The sequence below is a fragment of the Halictus rubicundus genome, chromosome 13 (assembly GCF_050948215.1).
Source record: "Halictus rubicundus isolate RS-2024b chromosome 13, iyHalRubi1_principal, whole genome shotgun sequence".
NCBI lineage: Eukaryota > Metazoa > Arthropoda > Insecta > Hymenoptera > Halictidae > Halictus > Halictus rubicundus.
The window spans coordinates 11,430,467-11,444,626 of NC_135161.1; the positions used below are offsets into that span (position 1 = coordinate 11,430,467).

General features: G+C 42.9%; 2 protein-coding genes across 7 annotated transcripts in view; both read right to left on the reverse strand.

Annotated features, from left to right (window-relative positions):
* LOC143360551 (uncharacterized) overlaps positions 1-5,552 on the reverse strand; it is a 407,529-nt gene extending 401,977 nt beyond the window's left edge. For 3 of the 5 annotated variants that reach the window (XR_013083300.1, XR_013083299.1, XM_076799507.1), the window contains exon 1: positions 3,524-5,547. Coding sequence is in view for 3 of the 5 variants with exons in the window: in XM_076799507.1 (XP_076655622.1) it covers positions 3,524-5,187 (1,664 nt within the window). In the remaining 2 variants the exon portion in view is untranslated. Of the gene's footprint in view, positions 1-3,523 lie in introns of all 5 variants that reach the window. The other 2 variants (XM_076799509.1, XM_076799506.1) reach the window with 2 other exon arrangements.
* Positions 5,553-7,969: 2,417 nt separating this feature from the next.
* Droj2 (DnaJ heat shock protein family (Hsp40) member A4-like) lies at positions 7,970-13,404 on the reverse strand. 2 transcript variants are annotated; one of them, XM_076799549.1, is made up of 5 exons: positions 13,241-13,404; positions 10,754-10,946; positions 10,377-10,674; positions 9,966-10,305; positions 7,970-9,527 (listed from the first exon to the last, which is right to left on the reverse strand). In XM_076799549.1, exons 2-5 carry the CDS (start codon positions 10,883-10,885, stop codon positions 9,113-9,115), a joined length of 1,185 nt encoding a protein of 394 aa, XP_076655664.1. In that variant the 5' UTR covers positions 10,886-10,946; positions 13,241-13,404; the 3' UTR covers positions 7,970-9,112. The 2 variants fall into 2 exon arrangements, with proteins under 2 accessions (XP_076655664.1, XP_076655663.1); XM_076799548.1 differs by having other exon boundaries at positions 10,754-10,949; positions 13,241-13,403.
* Between the last annotated feature and the right edge of the window lie 756 nt (positions 13,405-14,160).

Sequence of the window (14,160 nt, forward strand, 5' to 3'; positions counted from 1 at the left end):
GATGGTATTTACGACGTACCATCGTAAATCAATGATCGCACGAACAGCGCGGTTCAACGAAATTCCTTTTCCCTCCGTATATGCCCCCCCATCCCGTTCGCTCGTTCCTCCCCATACCAGCGCTTCCTGTACGCGAGCCGATGTAAGAATCTGTCCCCCCCATACGTACCCTCGGACAGAGGATGTCGAACCTTAAGAATCTTTGAAGGAATCCTAGAGCCCACGGCCTGGCCGAGATATATCAAAGATTTATCTCCGAGACGACAAAAACTATTTGTCCACGGTATCAAAGTTTCCGTTGCCCCTGACTTATGTAACTCGTCCCCCTCCCCCTTCCCGCCACGTATCAAACAGCATGACTTTTTCCTGCCATATGGTCTCCGTTAGATCACGCCAACGTCCACTCCCACGCTACGATTTTTCTCTCTCCTCTCTCAGCTCTAATAACCTTCGTATGAGGCATCCGCGTGAGACCATAAATCGTAGTGCTCAAATTTGCAAAGTTTGCGATCCAGAAGTCGAATTTCTCCATTACGGAACAGCGCATTTCTCTTCCAAGTATCGACAGCTCGACGAACTAACAGATATATCGAGCGAAAGTGAAAATAGACGCGATTCGAAAATTTCGAATTCGATCATTTTTGTCTGACCTTTTCAAAAATGGTGCCAACGGATCGCCGAGATTCTTCCGATTGAAACGAGTACAAACACGACGTAGATCGGTCTACTTTTGTAGATTTCGTGCAAGGAAATCGTCCGTGTGTCCTCCATTTTGTTATTTATGTTAAGTATAAAACTGGTCCGATTTGGGTCGAGTTTGGGCTCGTTTTAATCAGGAAAATCCCGACAATCCGTTGGCACCATTTTTGAAAATGTCGGACAAAAATGATCGAGTTTGAAATTTCCTTTATTTGATGCGGCACTCTCTTTGACTCTGGCTCTTCTCCCCTACGCAGAAGTTAAACACAGAATCTGAGGGTCGGTGATAGAAATCAGGATTCATGGGCAGAAAGAAGCATAGCGAATGACCAGCATGCGCCCCCGGTGGATTCGAAAAAGGAAAGGTGCTGGACCACGAGGGTACGCGGTCAGTCGTTGCTGACTGGGGGAGCAGCATTGTTTGTCGAGGCCCTTTAAACGTCATTTAAGCCGTGATTCTTGCCAGGCCAGAAGGGATCGTTTTAACGAGGTTTGGGACAGACCAGGTCAGGCCTCTTCTGGCCAGGCACGATTACGCCACGAGGCGTTGCCCTTTGAGCCTGCTAGCTCCTCCAGAAATCTACTTCCTACGGTCAACGAGAGATAGAGAATGCGACTCGGCGTGCCAGCTGCTACGGAAAATTCGTGCTCGGTTTGGATGCTACAGTCGGGGGCAAAAACATAGGGCGCGTTGCTTTGCCTCTCGGAAGAGAACTACGTCACGAATTTTTCTGAAAAATTTAGCAGAATTTCTTCTCCTACACTCGAGGTAACGAGGTTCCGAATTTTATAAAATAACTTTGGAAAAATCCTAAAAATTACATATTTCTGCGTGATTCAACGGGACAGCCACCCACCGAAAAATAAATTTAAGTTTTAGACACAGTCCTCTTTATCTGCCGCAATTATCGAACCCTTCGCAGGTCCCCATAAAATATGCATCGATCGCGTCGTAAAATCCGATCGATTTCGATTTCTACCGTAAGCGCGCCGCGAAGACAAACGGCCCCCTTCGGAAGATGAAAGTGCCTACGTTCGAAGGGCAGAGGAACGTGTGGCATCTTGGCAAAGACAGCCGTAAAAAAGGCGCCGTAGACAAGTCAAAAGTGACCCTCGAAAGGGACTTTGAAAAGAGCTATAAAACTACAATGAGGGTTTAGTCGCAGCCCGCCCTCCTACGTTTTCCACGTGGTGGATGGGCTTTCAACGTGTTCGCCTAGAAAATTCGTGTTCCTCTTTTTTAGCCGAGCACGACCGGGAAAAATTACAAAGGACGCGAGGGGGACAGAACCTTTTTAAGATCTCCGGGAATCGGGCCGACCCGGTCTGATGCTCAGGCGACGAAAACCCTCTCGTGCTTGTTCCGCCCTTGGGTTTTATTATCGGGGCCGGCCAGTCGTAACCATTTCCAAAAAATTTTTCCACCGTCCACGTGGCAGAATCTCTCGCTCTGTTGTGTGTCCCCGAGAGTCTTTACCCTAATTTACCTACCGTCTCACCCCTCCTCCCAGGCTGGCTAATCTTATTTGCCTCGACTGAACGCAGTTTAATTCCATTAGCGAAATTAAAGTTCTAGCGGCAGAGCGTTTAACTGCGGATCGATGGCTGCCACCCCCGGCAAACCGTCAAGATAAACCACGCGAACACGTCGATTCCGAATAACGCGTTAGCAAAAAATACAAATCGATTTTCCACGTGCTACGACGCGTTCGAATGTTAAGGCCGCGAGAGTCGATACTATCATGGCAATCGCGCCGTGCTTAGTTGCAATAAACATAGCCGCCTTTAAATTCGTTATTATGCGGGGCCTTCGAACAGGACGTTTCTCGGAAGTTCAATTGTTAATGTATGATAAGAAACATTGCGACGAGCACTTCTAGAAATTCTTTTCCTCTAATAATATTTCACTGCTAAACCATTTGCATTGTTAGCGGATATACGCGCGCAATTTTTCCTTGTTGTTATTGCCAAAGCACATTGCCTTCTTAGATAACACGGTGTACTGACGTGAACAGTTATTTATAAGCGTAATTATTCCATAAGAACGACACTGTGTACGAATTACTGAAATATAAAGTTAATTTTGTACATTTTCAAATGTTTCTGTTTGGATATAACAAAGAATGGCATTATTTTTCATTGTGAATTTCTAAAATTCTAATTCTATTTGTTACTAAAAATGCATGAATGGAAGCTGTAGGATAAAATCTAAAAACATGTGTCGAAGAACGAAGAAAATCCTAGTTTTCAGAAAATTGAAATAATTTACTACCTTCACAATTTTTTAAGCAGTGATAAAACAAACGAACTCACATCTGCATGTGACGAACTAATCAAAGAAGAATCTGATGCAGATAATAAAATGCATAATACTGCTAACTACGATTGCATCAAATAAATTACGTTCGGTGGAATAATACCACTTATTAATTTAGAGATTAACCCAAAATATTCACAACTTATTTCTTGATTGATATTTACACGACAAATATGTTGCACCAATAATATTTACACAACGATTACGTCGTATGTACAATGCTTGCACAACGTTACATGAACAGCATCAACTTGCAACAACAATTTACTGTATAATATACTATATTACACCCATCATCCAACACAAAAAAGACACATATAAAAATGTTTAAAAACGGAGTGCATTTTCTCCTCACTGTACTGACAACGTAATACTGAAATTCTGGGCGTATAAAAATTAACTATAAATGGCATTGATAAAAAAAAAAGAACGAATAAGTGAAAAAACGATAATAAACGGGCCGGCGAACGTGCCGGGCGACGAGTTAAAAGAATGAGCAACAGTCACCTGATGTAAATGATGACGCCGTTGGTGCATATCCTTTTCCATCCACGTGGCACTGTAATCGCTTGTTGATGCTGCTGCTGGTGCTGTTGCTGCTGCGTAACCATCGCACTACCGTTCATCGTAAGCACTACATTTTGTTGGCCGGTATTGTCATTATTGTTAGAGTTGTTGATACAGGACAAGGAGGCCTGACGCGCAGCCTGCTGCGCGCACGGGCCGCCGCCGTTGACCGTTGCGCCGGTCGCTAAACCATCGTGGGCCGATTGACTTTGACTTTCGGGGCTGCTCAAGCTGCTGTAGGTCGACGACTCGCCGGTATCGGAGCGGACAGAGTCGCAGCTAACCGCACCGCTGCTACCGCCGCCGTTACCATTACCAACAAGAACAACAACACCACTACCGGCACCACCGACACCGACACCGATGCCCGACGCGTTCGACGATGACGATGACGACGACGACGACGAGGACGAGGACGTCGACGACGACGACGACATGGACGAGCCGGTGGCCTGGTTCTGGAATGCGTCCTGCTGCCGGCTCTTCTCGTCCATGTCGACCCGTTGCTCGACGCTGTCGGCTTGGAACACACTCGCGGACGTTTGCGTCGGTTCGTTTCCCTGTCGCGCGTACGCGACACACGCGTCGTCGCTCATAAGCCCGACGCAACCCTCCCCGAGATTCCCCTGCGCGATCCTACCGTTGTAGGAACCATCCGGTTGCAATCGACCTGGATAGATCTCCGCGGCGTGCATAGATCTCGACGGGAACATCTTGTTCGGCATCATCTCGACGCCGTTCACCCTACCGATCGGTTGTTCCGCAAGGTTATCCTCGTTGCTGACGGCCCCGTCGTTCTCCAGTTGTCCACCACCTCCACCACCACCGCCACCACCGCCACCACCGCCGACGCCACGGCCGACAACCGCGTTCTTGTTATCGCACGCCGACACCACGCACGTCATCGTCGTGCTGGCAGCGGTGCTGGTTACCGCTTGAACGAAACTCGCCTGTCTGTACAGGAGACCGTTGCTCGAAACGATCGTCCCGTAATCCTCCTCGTCTTCTACGTTACCCGCGGACAGGGTACGCACGGACCGGCTGCCCGTGTCCCCATCGGTGACGTACTCGAGCGGCTTCAGTCGGCAACAGTTGTTGGCGGCGACGGCGTTATCGTTACAGTATATGGCGGTTTTGGCGGGAAACGTCGCCGCCGCCGTCGCCACCTGCGGCGGCAGAATACCGGTGTACGTCGCCTGCTGCGGGGACTGATAGCCGACTGCGGTAGCAGCAGCAGCGGCGGCGGCGGCGGCATTCTGACCGACCGCCGTCGCGTACGCGAAATTCTCCCCCGAGACGTACACTAAAACGCTGTTCTGTTGGATCCCATGCGCCGCTGCTTGTTGCAAACGTTGCTGTTGCTGCTGTTGTTGTTGTTGCTGCTGCTGCTGCTGCTGCTGTTCTGTTTGATCTTGTTGCGAAGGCGGCGGCGGTTGTTGATGGTGATGCTGCGGCTGGTGATGATGCGGCTGATGATGATGTTGCTGTTGTTGCGCCGGCTGATGATGCGATTGCTGGTGGTGATGATGATGATGATGATGGTGATGATGACTGTGACTTGGGGGAGCAGGGTGTGTGGACGGCTGCTCAGGCTTGCCGGCCATGGTCCAGGTCCAGCAGCGCTGCAGGTAACCCCGACACCGACATCACTGGAACGCTGCTAGCACGCCTACATCGAGCTACCTCGAGGTCCTGCCGCATCCTCCAGAGACCGGGACGATCGTGCCTTGCACACCAGGCGATAACCAACTACGTTCTCACGGTCCTCCTTCCTGGCCACGCGCGTTCACCGAAACTTGGAATCTCGCAGCTGTCCAGCACGGTCTCGCCGCTCGACATCCTCGGCTCCACCGCGTGCGGCATGCCAAACCAATTGATCACCCCGGGGTCTCACCGAGAGACTGCTCCTCCTCGCTTTTCCCCGTTGCTCTTCCGTGGAGAAACAAACTCGCTATCTCTCTCTCTCTCTCTCTCTCTCTCTCTCTCTCTTTCTCTACTGTGCGCGCGCGCGCGCGCTCTCTCTCTTTTACGCCGCCAAGGACGACCGACGGATATCTCAAACGGCAACAACCGGTGCCAAGTATTCGAAAATCCGCCGACCAGCCGACGGACGACAGACACGCGCTATTTTCACCGGTCAATGCCCGGTCTAACCTCTACGACGTCTCGGAGTTCCTCGATGTATCACGATCCATCGGGGAATTAATCGTACGGTGACAAAAAAATCGTAGGAAAATAGCACTGCGATTTCGCTAAGGCTCTCTCTCTCTCTCTCTCGTTCGCTTCCTTCGACAGGGATTCTCTCACATTATTCTATACATTTTCTAGAACAGATAAATTCGAATTTAGGAAATTTGTTACTCGTGATATACATATATATATATACTCTTCTTCGGATTTGGTGAAAGAGACGCGAGATCTCTCGGCGTAGAGAACACAAGGTCACAGAGAGCAGTCCACGATTTTCGCCGCGAATCAGTGTGATCGTGTGTATGTGTGTGTGTGTGTATCTGTGTGTTTGCTCGGGAATTATGTTTCGGTTGTCGCGCCGCGAAACGACAGCTCGCCCATTTGTCTGGGCACTCCGGTTCGGCCGCGTCGAAACAACAGAATGGGGCTAAGCACCGAACTAACCTAGACTGTTGAGCATGCTGTTATTCATAATGCGTGCACGCTACGCCGAGGAAGCAGCAGCAGCAGTAGCGTCGCAAACAAACGTCGCTTTGTAAACATCGGCTACCACGGATATCGTTGGCCGCGTTTCACGTAGAATAAAAACTATCGAGAGCTTGCGGAATCGGCCGGTTGGACGATTTTCGACGTTTTCTTTTTTCTCAAAAAAAGTCCACGCGTCGAGGTCGTGTCATTGCCACGGTCTCGTTTCGTTCGCGGTCGGCCAGTCCCCGATTATTCCGTTTCACATATACGCACTCACTTTTTCGACGAATAAACGATGAATGAAACTGAATTATGTCATCGTGTGCCACTGTCACTGAAAAAATTATACTTGACGCAGCTTCGCGAAACTCCGGGGGTTCACACACTAAACAAGAAAGCCATCTCCCTCGCGGTTTTACCTCGGGACACCGACGATTCCCGCACGGGTTAATCGTGACCGAGACACGACACTCGGTTCGATCGGTAATGGCGCGAATCCACTCTCCGGTATAAAAAAAGAAAAAACAAAACAAAAATACCACTTTATAATGCCATAACAATTCGCGTTAAATCGCACGGACGGACGTACGTCGTGTTATGACGCTGTGTCATCGTCACAGCAGCAGTAGCACCACCACCACCACCACCACTGCCTCCACCACCACTAGTACTGCCACCACTACCACCAGTCGCGGTTACGAACTCGGGTTAAGTTAACTAACCCTCTTCTCGACTCGAACACCTGCGCGGCCCGCGCTCTCGTCGTTTTCACCGAACCTCGCTCCCCCGTCGATCAACGTGTAAATGCACGCTTATTATTTTCTAGCCAGCACGAATCGTCTCCGCTGTCCACCGTCGTCAGCCGCTGTCGTCTGCTTCCCGATATCAATTCCTCTTGTGCAACACGGACAGAACGCTGGCTACCGAACGAAATTCCATACTGCGGATGCTATGCGTACGCTGTTTTCGCATAACTGATATTGGAAAAATATGGCTCCCTCCGCATACCCAGAAACCTTTGCGGCATCTCGACTGCTGGCTTTCGGGCACTTGTGTGTACGCACATTACAAAAACATCGACCCTGGCCGCGATTATATCGCCATCGTTAGGCTATTCGACGTAACTCGAAGGCACATTAACATTGTTACCGCTCATGAATGACTCCCAATTACGAATGTGTGCGCGTATTTAGTTCAAGTTTATACCTGTTTCAATAAATTTTCCCCCCCTCCAGCACCTTTTTCTCTTTCCTTACAAAATCAACCACCGTCAACATCTATTTGTTCACAGCGAAATATTTGTATCAATGAAAATTACCCGATCGCAAGAATTCAAGCCTGATCGATTTCATTTGAAAACATAGAGAACGTATATAACGGAAATTTCAGTATGATGTGAATCCTAAAGGGTCGAGGGTTCAATAAACATTCTCGACTTCACATTATACTTTGTTCAATTTATTTGACGACGCAAAAAAGTACTAACTGATCACCAATTTATCTATAATAAATAAGATTACAATACATTACTATGTAAATTTGCTATAGTAACTGCAGACGAGTACGCGACCTTGTGTACAGTAAATTATGCGAATGTATCGAAGACGTATTTTAATTGAATACATAACAGACTCATGATCATTAAAATGGGCAGTTGTTCATGCGCATTACTAAGTTTTAGTTACAAATGAATAATAGGGGTAACGATGCGTTCCTTTCGAAAAGATATACAAAGCAGCCTCTTGATTATTTATTGTATATTAGTTGATTCCAAAAATTAATTATAATTTTTTTACTTTCGCTTCGCAGGATCGTGAATGTAAACGAGTCCTGGAATGGTTTGTTTCCTTTTGTAGCAATAAATAATAGTTTCTGAATACGCACAACAGTCCACTCACACATACAGGAACCACATTTTTCTTTTTTCCTTATATTGTATTATTGTTGAACAAATTTTAAAATAATTTTGTCAATATCGTCATACGCTAGCATAGCTCTTAAAAAGATTAGACTACATATAATGGAATAATGTACCATTAAAATAAAAGCGATTTAGAGATCTGTAATCAAACTACGAAACACTTTACTAAATCTTCACTTGTTCTTTTTTTTCCATCAGAGTTGTACGTCCACCAACAGACTTCTTACTATTTTAATTGATATCGTGTTCACTAATATTAGACATTGAGTTGAGTTCGACAAGCTCGTGTAGTCAATTGTTAATTGTTGAAAGAATCTTAGGGAATTACAAATGTAGACAGAGAAATCAAGTAGTATCGTTCGACGGTCTAACTTTATTTCTAGCAATCAGTATGCTCGTAAGGCGCAGAAAGAAATTTGAATGTTCAACATTATTGCATGATACAAGTGATTATGTTTGTATTTACTATCAACGTTACACAATGTTACGTTAGATGTTGAATAAGTTCACCTTTTCTTATCACTCTGTTTAATGATAAGTACATCTTTTTTTTTGTCGTAATACTTTCCTACAGCAAGCGAGTAACTAATCATAATCAGTTTACTAATTCTCACCAAAATTTATAGTTGTAATTCAGGCGCGATGATAAATGTATAGTCAATAGTGTCAACGGTATCTCTATACAATCGAGTGTTAAGTATGATCTTTGCATAAGAATCGTTGGTGATTCCTTACAGTTTATTTTTTTTTTTTCATAGTCGTGCATATATCTAGACATTTTTTTCCTCCCAAGTTCTTTTCATTCGTCTCGAAGAACTTTGCATTTTTTTTTCTATTGTGTCCGCATTTTTCATTCCTCTGTTAATAGATGCGATTCAGAATCGAGCGAATGGGACAAAAGTTTAAAATGAAAGAATGACCATATTTATTGTGACATTGATGTAATCAAATTAATGTGTGGCACATTGGACTCGAGGAGCACCTCCTTCGTCTTCTTCATACGCCTGTCGTTGTTCCCGTTCTGGATCTAAGTCCTGAAGTATACATTCTTCCGCGCCTTCTGGAATGATAACTTCTTCCCTCATGGGCAAACATCGTTCAAGCATTGGAATATCCTCAATATCAATGGTTTTTGGGAAATTAACTACTAGTTGGATTATAAGTCTGCCGTGTGTGAAAGGATCCTTGTAAACCGGCATCCCTTCGTTCATAATACATTTCAAGTCTCCGTGCTTCGTTACGGTTCCAGGAAGTGATGTCACTACCAAATCTCTTCCGTCCAGAGTGCGAATCACTTTCTGGAATCCGCATAGGGCTTCTACGAGTTCTAACTGCATCCTCATGATTAAATCGTTACGTGAACGCCTAAAAGCAATAGATTAATAAATACGTGTCGTCGCATTACTTCCGAACTACAGGTCGAGTCATCTAACATGAGTTCAGTTTCCTAAATTGGTTAGCCATACTTTGTCCCGAATTTCGTTTAAGTATCAGTTGAAATATTTTGTCTCATTATATCAATAACATATATACAACGGTAAATTTTTCATAACATTATAACTACAGTAGATAAACGAGGTTCTACTGTATTTAAACATGTTCAAACAATATTTAAAGAGAACAAGACGCCTTTAACCACGGTAAACCTTTCTGCAAAATCTATAAAAATCGGCTATTGTGATTATAATGCAAAAAAGAATTAAAATTCATTAAATAGTATAATTTGTAAATACTTTTAAGTCGCCACATTGGATGACTCACCTGGTATTACTTTTAAGCCATAATAATCGCTAAAATACTAACTTGAAAACATCGTGTTTCTTCTCCTCAAGGAGAATAACAATGTCACCTGGCTCGTAATCGGGTTCTTGATCTCCCTCCCCACTGAATATGATGTTTTGTCCATCTACCATTCCTGGATCAACATGAACTTCCAAAATTTTCCTATCTCTAATTGTCTTCCTACCACCACATTGTTTACAACGATCTCGTGGATTTATGCGTTCTCCTTGTCCTTTGCACTCCGAGCACACACTCTGCAGGTGCTGCAGCATTCCCGGTCCTAGCTGCTGTATTGTAACTTGCATGCCTGATCCATGGCATGTTGAGCACTGCTCGACAGAACCCTTCTTACCACCGATCCCTAAACGAAATCATGATTATATCTCGTGCCGATCCAAATATTGTATGTGGCAATTGCCAATTGATATCTACCTTCACACTTATCGCAGATAACGTTCTTCTGCAAAGCCAATTTGCGTACAGTGCCCTTGTAGAGCTCCTCCAGTGAAACAGACAGCTGATGTATAACATCTTGTCCTTTGCGCTCTCTTCTTCGAGCAGGTCTACCAGTGAAACTACCCCCGAAGAACATATCAAAGATGTCCATGGGTGAAGAGAACATGCCGCTTCCTCCGCCACCTTCTTTCAGAGCTTGCTCTCCACCCTGATCGTAAATTTTCTTCTTTTCGGGGTTCGACAATACTTCATATGCTTGTGAGATTTGCTTGAACTGTAACAAGAAGAAGATTTATGAAACGAACTTTTCGATCACAAGAATTTGAAGCAGAGTCGCACAATATTTTACTAACTCTTTCTCCTTCATTGGGATTCTTGTCAGGATGATACTTCAGAGCGAGTTTCCTGTAAGCCTTTTTCAGATCATCACGAGTACATCCGGGCTTTACGCCCAGTACATCATAGAATAATGTTTCCTTCACCATGTTTACTATAATCTATTTCTTAGAGAAGAGACCGACTGCTACTGTTATTATTGGACTGTCCCTGCTGAATAGAAAAAAATACAATGTAAACATTATTTGGATTTTAATTTGTTTGAAAATTAAAATCCAAGGTTCCTGAACTCTTTCACATTGAAGCACTCTGAGACATAGGTACACGGTTAGTCATAGTGTACTGTTACTTTTAGTTAAGGGGTTACTGTTATTATAGCTGGTCTTTGAACCAAACTGTATTTTGAGCAAAATGCGTACAAACTTGTTAAAAGTGTGATAATACAATGCGCTATGTTTTTTTTTTCGAAATTTATAGTTCATATATTTCAGTTTGCCTATGCATAGCAAATCATATAAATTTCAGAACAGTTATGCTTTGTACTAAGCGAACAGAAAATGATGCATGCATTCTCATCGAAAATTAATCAGATAAGCTTAAGTAGTAATTGATACATCAGAATATTAAATTACAGTCTTAACAAACTCGAATAGTGATGAAAGAGCTAACATTTTTTTACTTTTCACTTATACAGAATCTTACAGTAGAACAGAAGGAAATTAAGATAACTGTTGCATTGTAAAAATGTTCAATTTACTGAGTTCGGGTGTATGTACATTTTGAGATCATTGAGATTAAATGAAGATTAGATTAAAGTTGATGGCTCGCTGTTGATATTCGTGAATTTTGTTGTCATCAACATGGCATGTACATAATCGAATAACAAAATTATAAGAAAAATGTGGTAATAATTACATTTAAATTAACAGCAAGTACTGAACCATATATTACTAATAAACAAAGAAAATAGTCATTAACAATAGATTACAAAAGACTGAATTTTTGTTTTCAAACCATTATGTTCTATATTGTTTCTTTTTGTGAGATTTAATGTTAAAAACACATGCTACATAGTAATGTATACATAAATATGAATAAAATACATTGTGAACTATACATATAAAATGTTGTAAATGTTTTATACGTATAATGATAAACAGCACAAAAAATTGCAATCATCTTGTGAATAAAACAGGCTGAAATATAATTGGCCTATTAAATAAATCAATTGTCCACTTAGTAATAAGCAGGATATAAATTTTATGAATTCATTATAAAGGACAAGGAGATTCGTTTCAGAATCCTTTATGAAAACAATAGTACCCGTATAAATTGTTATTAAACAAAGTGCGCGCTACAAATACGGTTAGTTAAACAAAATACAATACATAAGCTGCGTTATACAAATCAGATAACATGACAAAAAAAAACTGATTTGTCATTCGTATCGCTATACGACGTCAGAATAGATCGAGTATTTAAATGCGCAAACACAAGATTCAAAAATGGAATTATAAGGTACGACCTTGAACTTCACGTATTTCTAATTTGAATTGCGATACAATGGATTTCGGCGTGTGTACAATAAAATTGATGATCTGTCGCGAACACAAAAGTCAATCTACGTAAAACGAAAATTCCATAATCAATACAGGAAGGTACAAAGCGCATTACTGGTACGTTCTGAGAAATCTCCAGCAAATTCTATCCATGTGCGTCTTCGGTTTCAAAATGGCGACGAGAATCATTTTAAAATATCAAAATGCTACTAATTGATACGGAACAGGAAATGAAGACGTGGTTTCGGCATAACGCACCGTCTATTCGGTATTATGAACAAAGAACATCACACTTTCTAGAGGCTTCTGTTAACGTACATACGTACACACCGATACTTGTACACAAGTCGAAGGCTTCTCTACCGGTTGCAAATCGAGCAAGAAAATCCGCGAGCTGCCATATACATAGTAATTTATTTGTTACTGAGTAAAAAGTACATCTTCCGTTAGACTCTACGCAGCAAAAATAAACACGGATCTGTAGCGTACTTTCTAAGCCTCTAATTGACAGAGAATTTCCAATATCAAACAGCGTTTCGTCGTGACACGGGTTAGGCAATTGGAACAATCACCATTTTTCAACGTTAAAGTGCGAGTCATGGGTGAGCACAAGTGCTCGGCAGCTATGATAAAATTAATTGACTCGTATTTCGTAATATTCAATATGCTAAAGCGTACATAGATCTATAATTCAACCTTCAAACGTCCACTTCGGATCCGACAACGGTTAAAGCCGCGTTAAAATCGCGTTAATATTTAACAATATCTTTAAATGTTCTAACGTTGTCGCTCGACTGTGTTAACGCTACAGCGAATTCCTGTCCCAGGGAAAATTCATGAGCCCCTCTGATCGATCACATAATTCAATGACGAAAATTCTATTCCGTCTGCGCACATTTTCTAAAATATATTCTTTAAAACGCTTGTACGGTGGTTTCGCCTTACCTGTATTAGCAGAAAGAAAACCGCTCGTGAGAAATATCCGCGTGCTGTAAACGCTCGTTTTGCTCCACGTAATAGTATTTGACGAACTGTTGTAAACGCATAGAACTCTCACCAATATTACCGTCCCGTACCCGTTCTCGAAACTTCCTAGGAGAGTAATGGACGTTACTCGACAGAGAACCAATCAGATAGCCGGAACGCTGCAAACAGCGCTAAATATAATTACGGTCTTTCTCAGAACTTCGGATGTTCTTCCTCCTTCACTCAGCTGATAATATCGTTTTACCCCTTTAACGTCGCGCAGTCCGGAGGAGGCCAGCGCGACGATAGGGAGATCAGGGACAGATTGTCTTTGTTCTGGTTGGCTGACGACTCGCTGCTACGACAGCGCTGCCTTCATTGCCAGAGACAAAGAGGATAATGATCGTTGCATAAAAGTTATATATTTGTCACATATTTCAGTTTTATTCAACAAGTTTCGAATACAATTGTTTACTTGTAGAGATTTTTACAACGGAACAAAAGGAAATTTTATGCATCAAGGTAGAGAGGTTCCAGTTATTGAGATTTATGTACATTTGAGGTCATTCGGAATGAATAAAGATTCGATCGAAATTGATGATTAAACTGTTGATAGCACAGGGGCAAGGACCCTGTCTGTTCATAATTTGATTCGTTGATATTGGCACTTGGGCCAATAACAAAATGATGTGTACCTAATCACCAATCAGACCCACATTCTTTACAGATGCCTTCTTTACAGCAACGAACAGTAGCTATTGGCGATTTTGAAAACGTACTTAAAAGTACTACACTATTAGAAAGAATAGATATTGTGGAAATCGAAATTCTACAACGAATTTAATTATTGATGTCTACATTATTTATTCAAAGTCATGGTGCAACGTGGAAATATATGT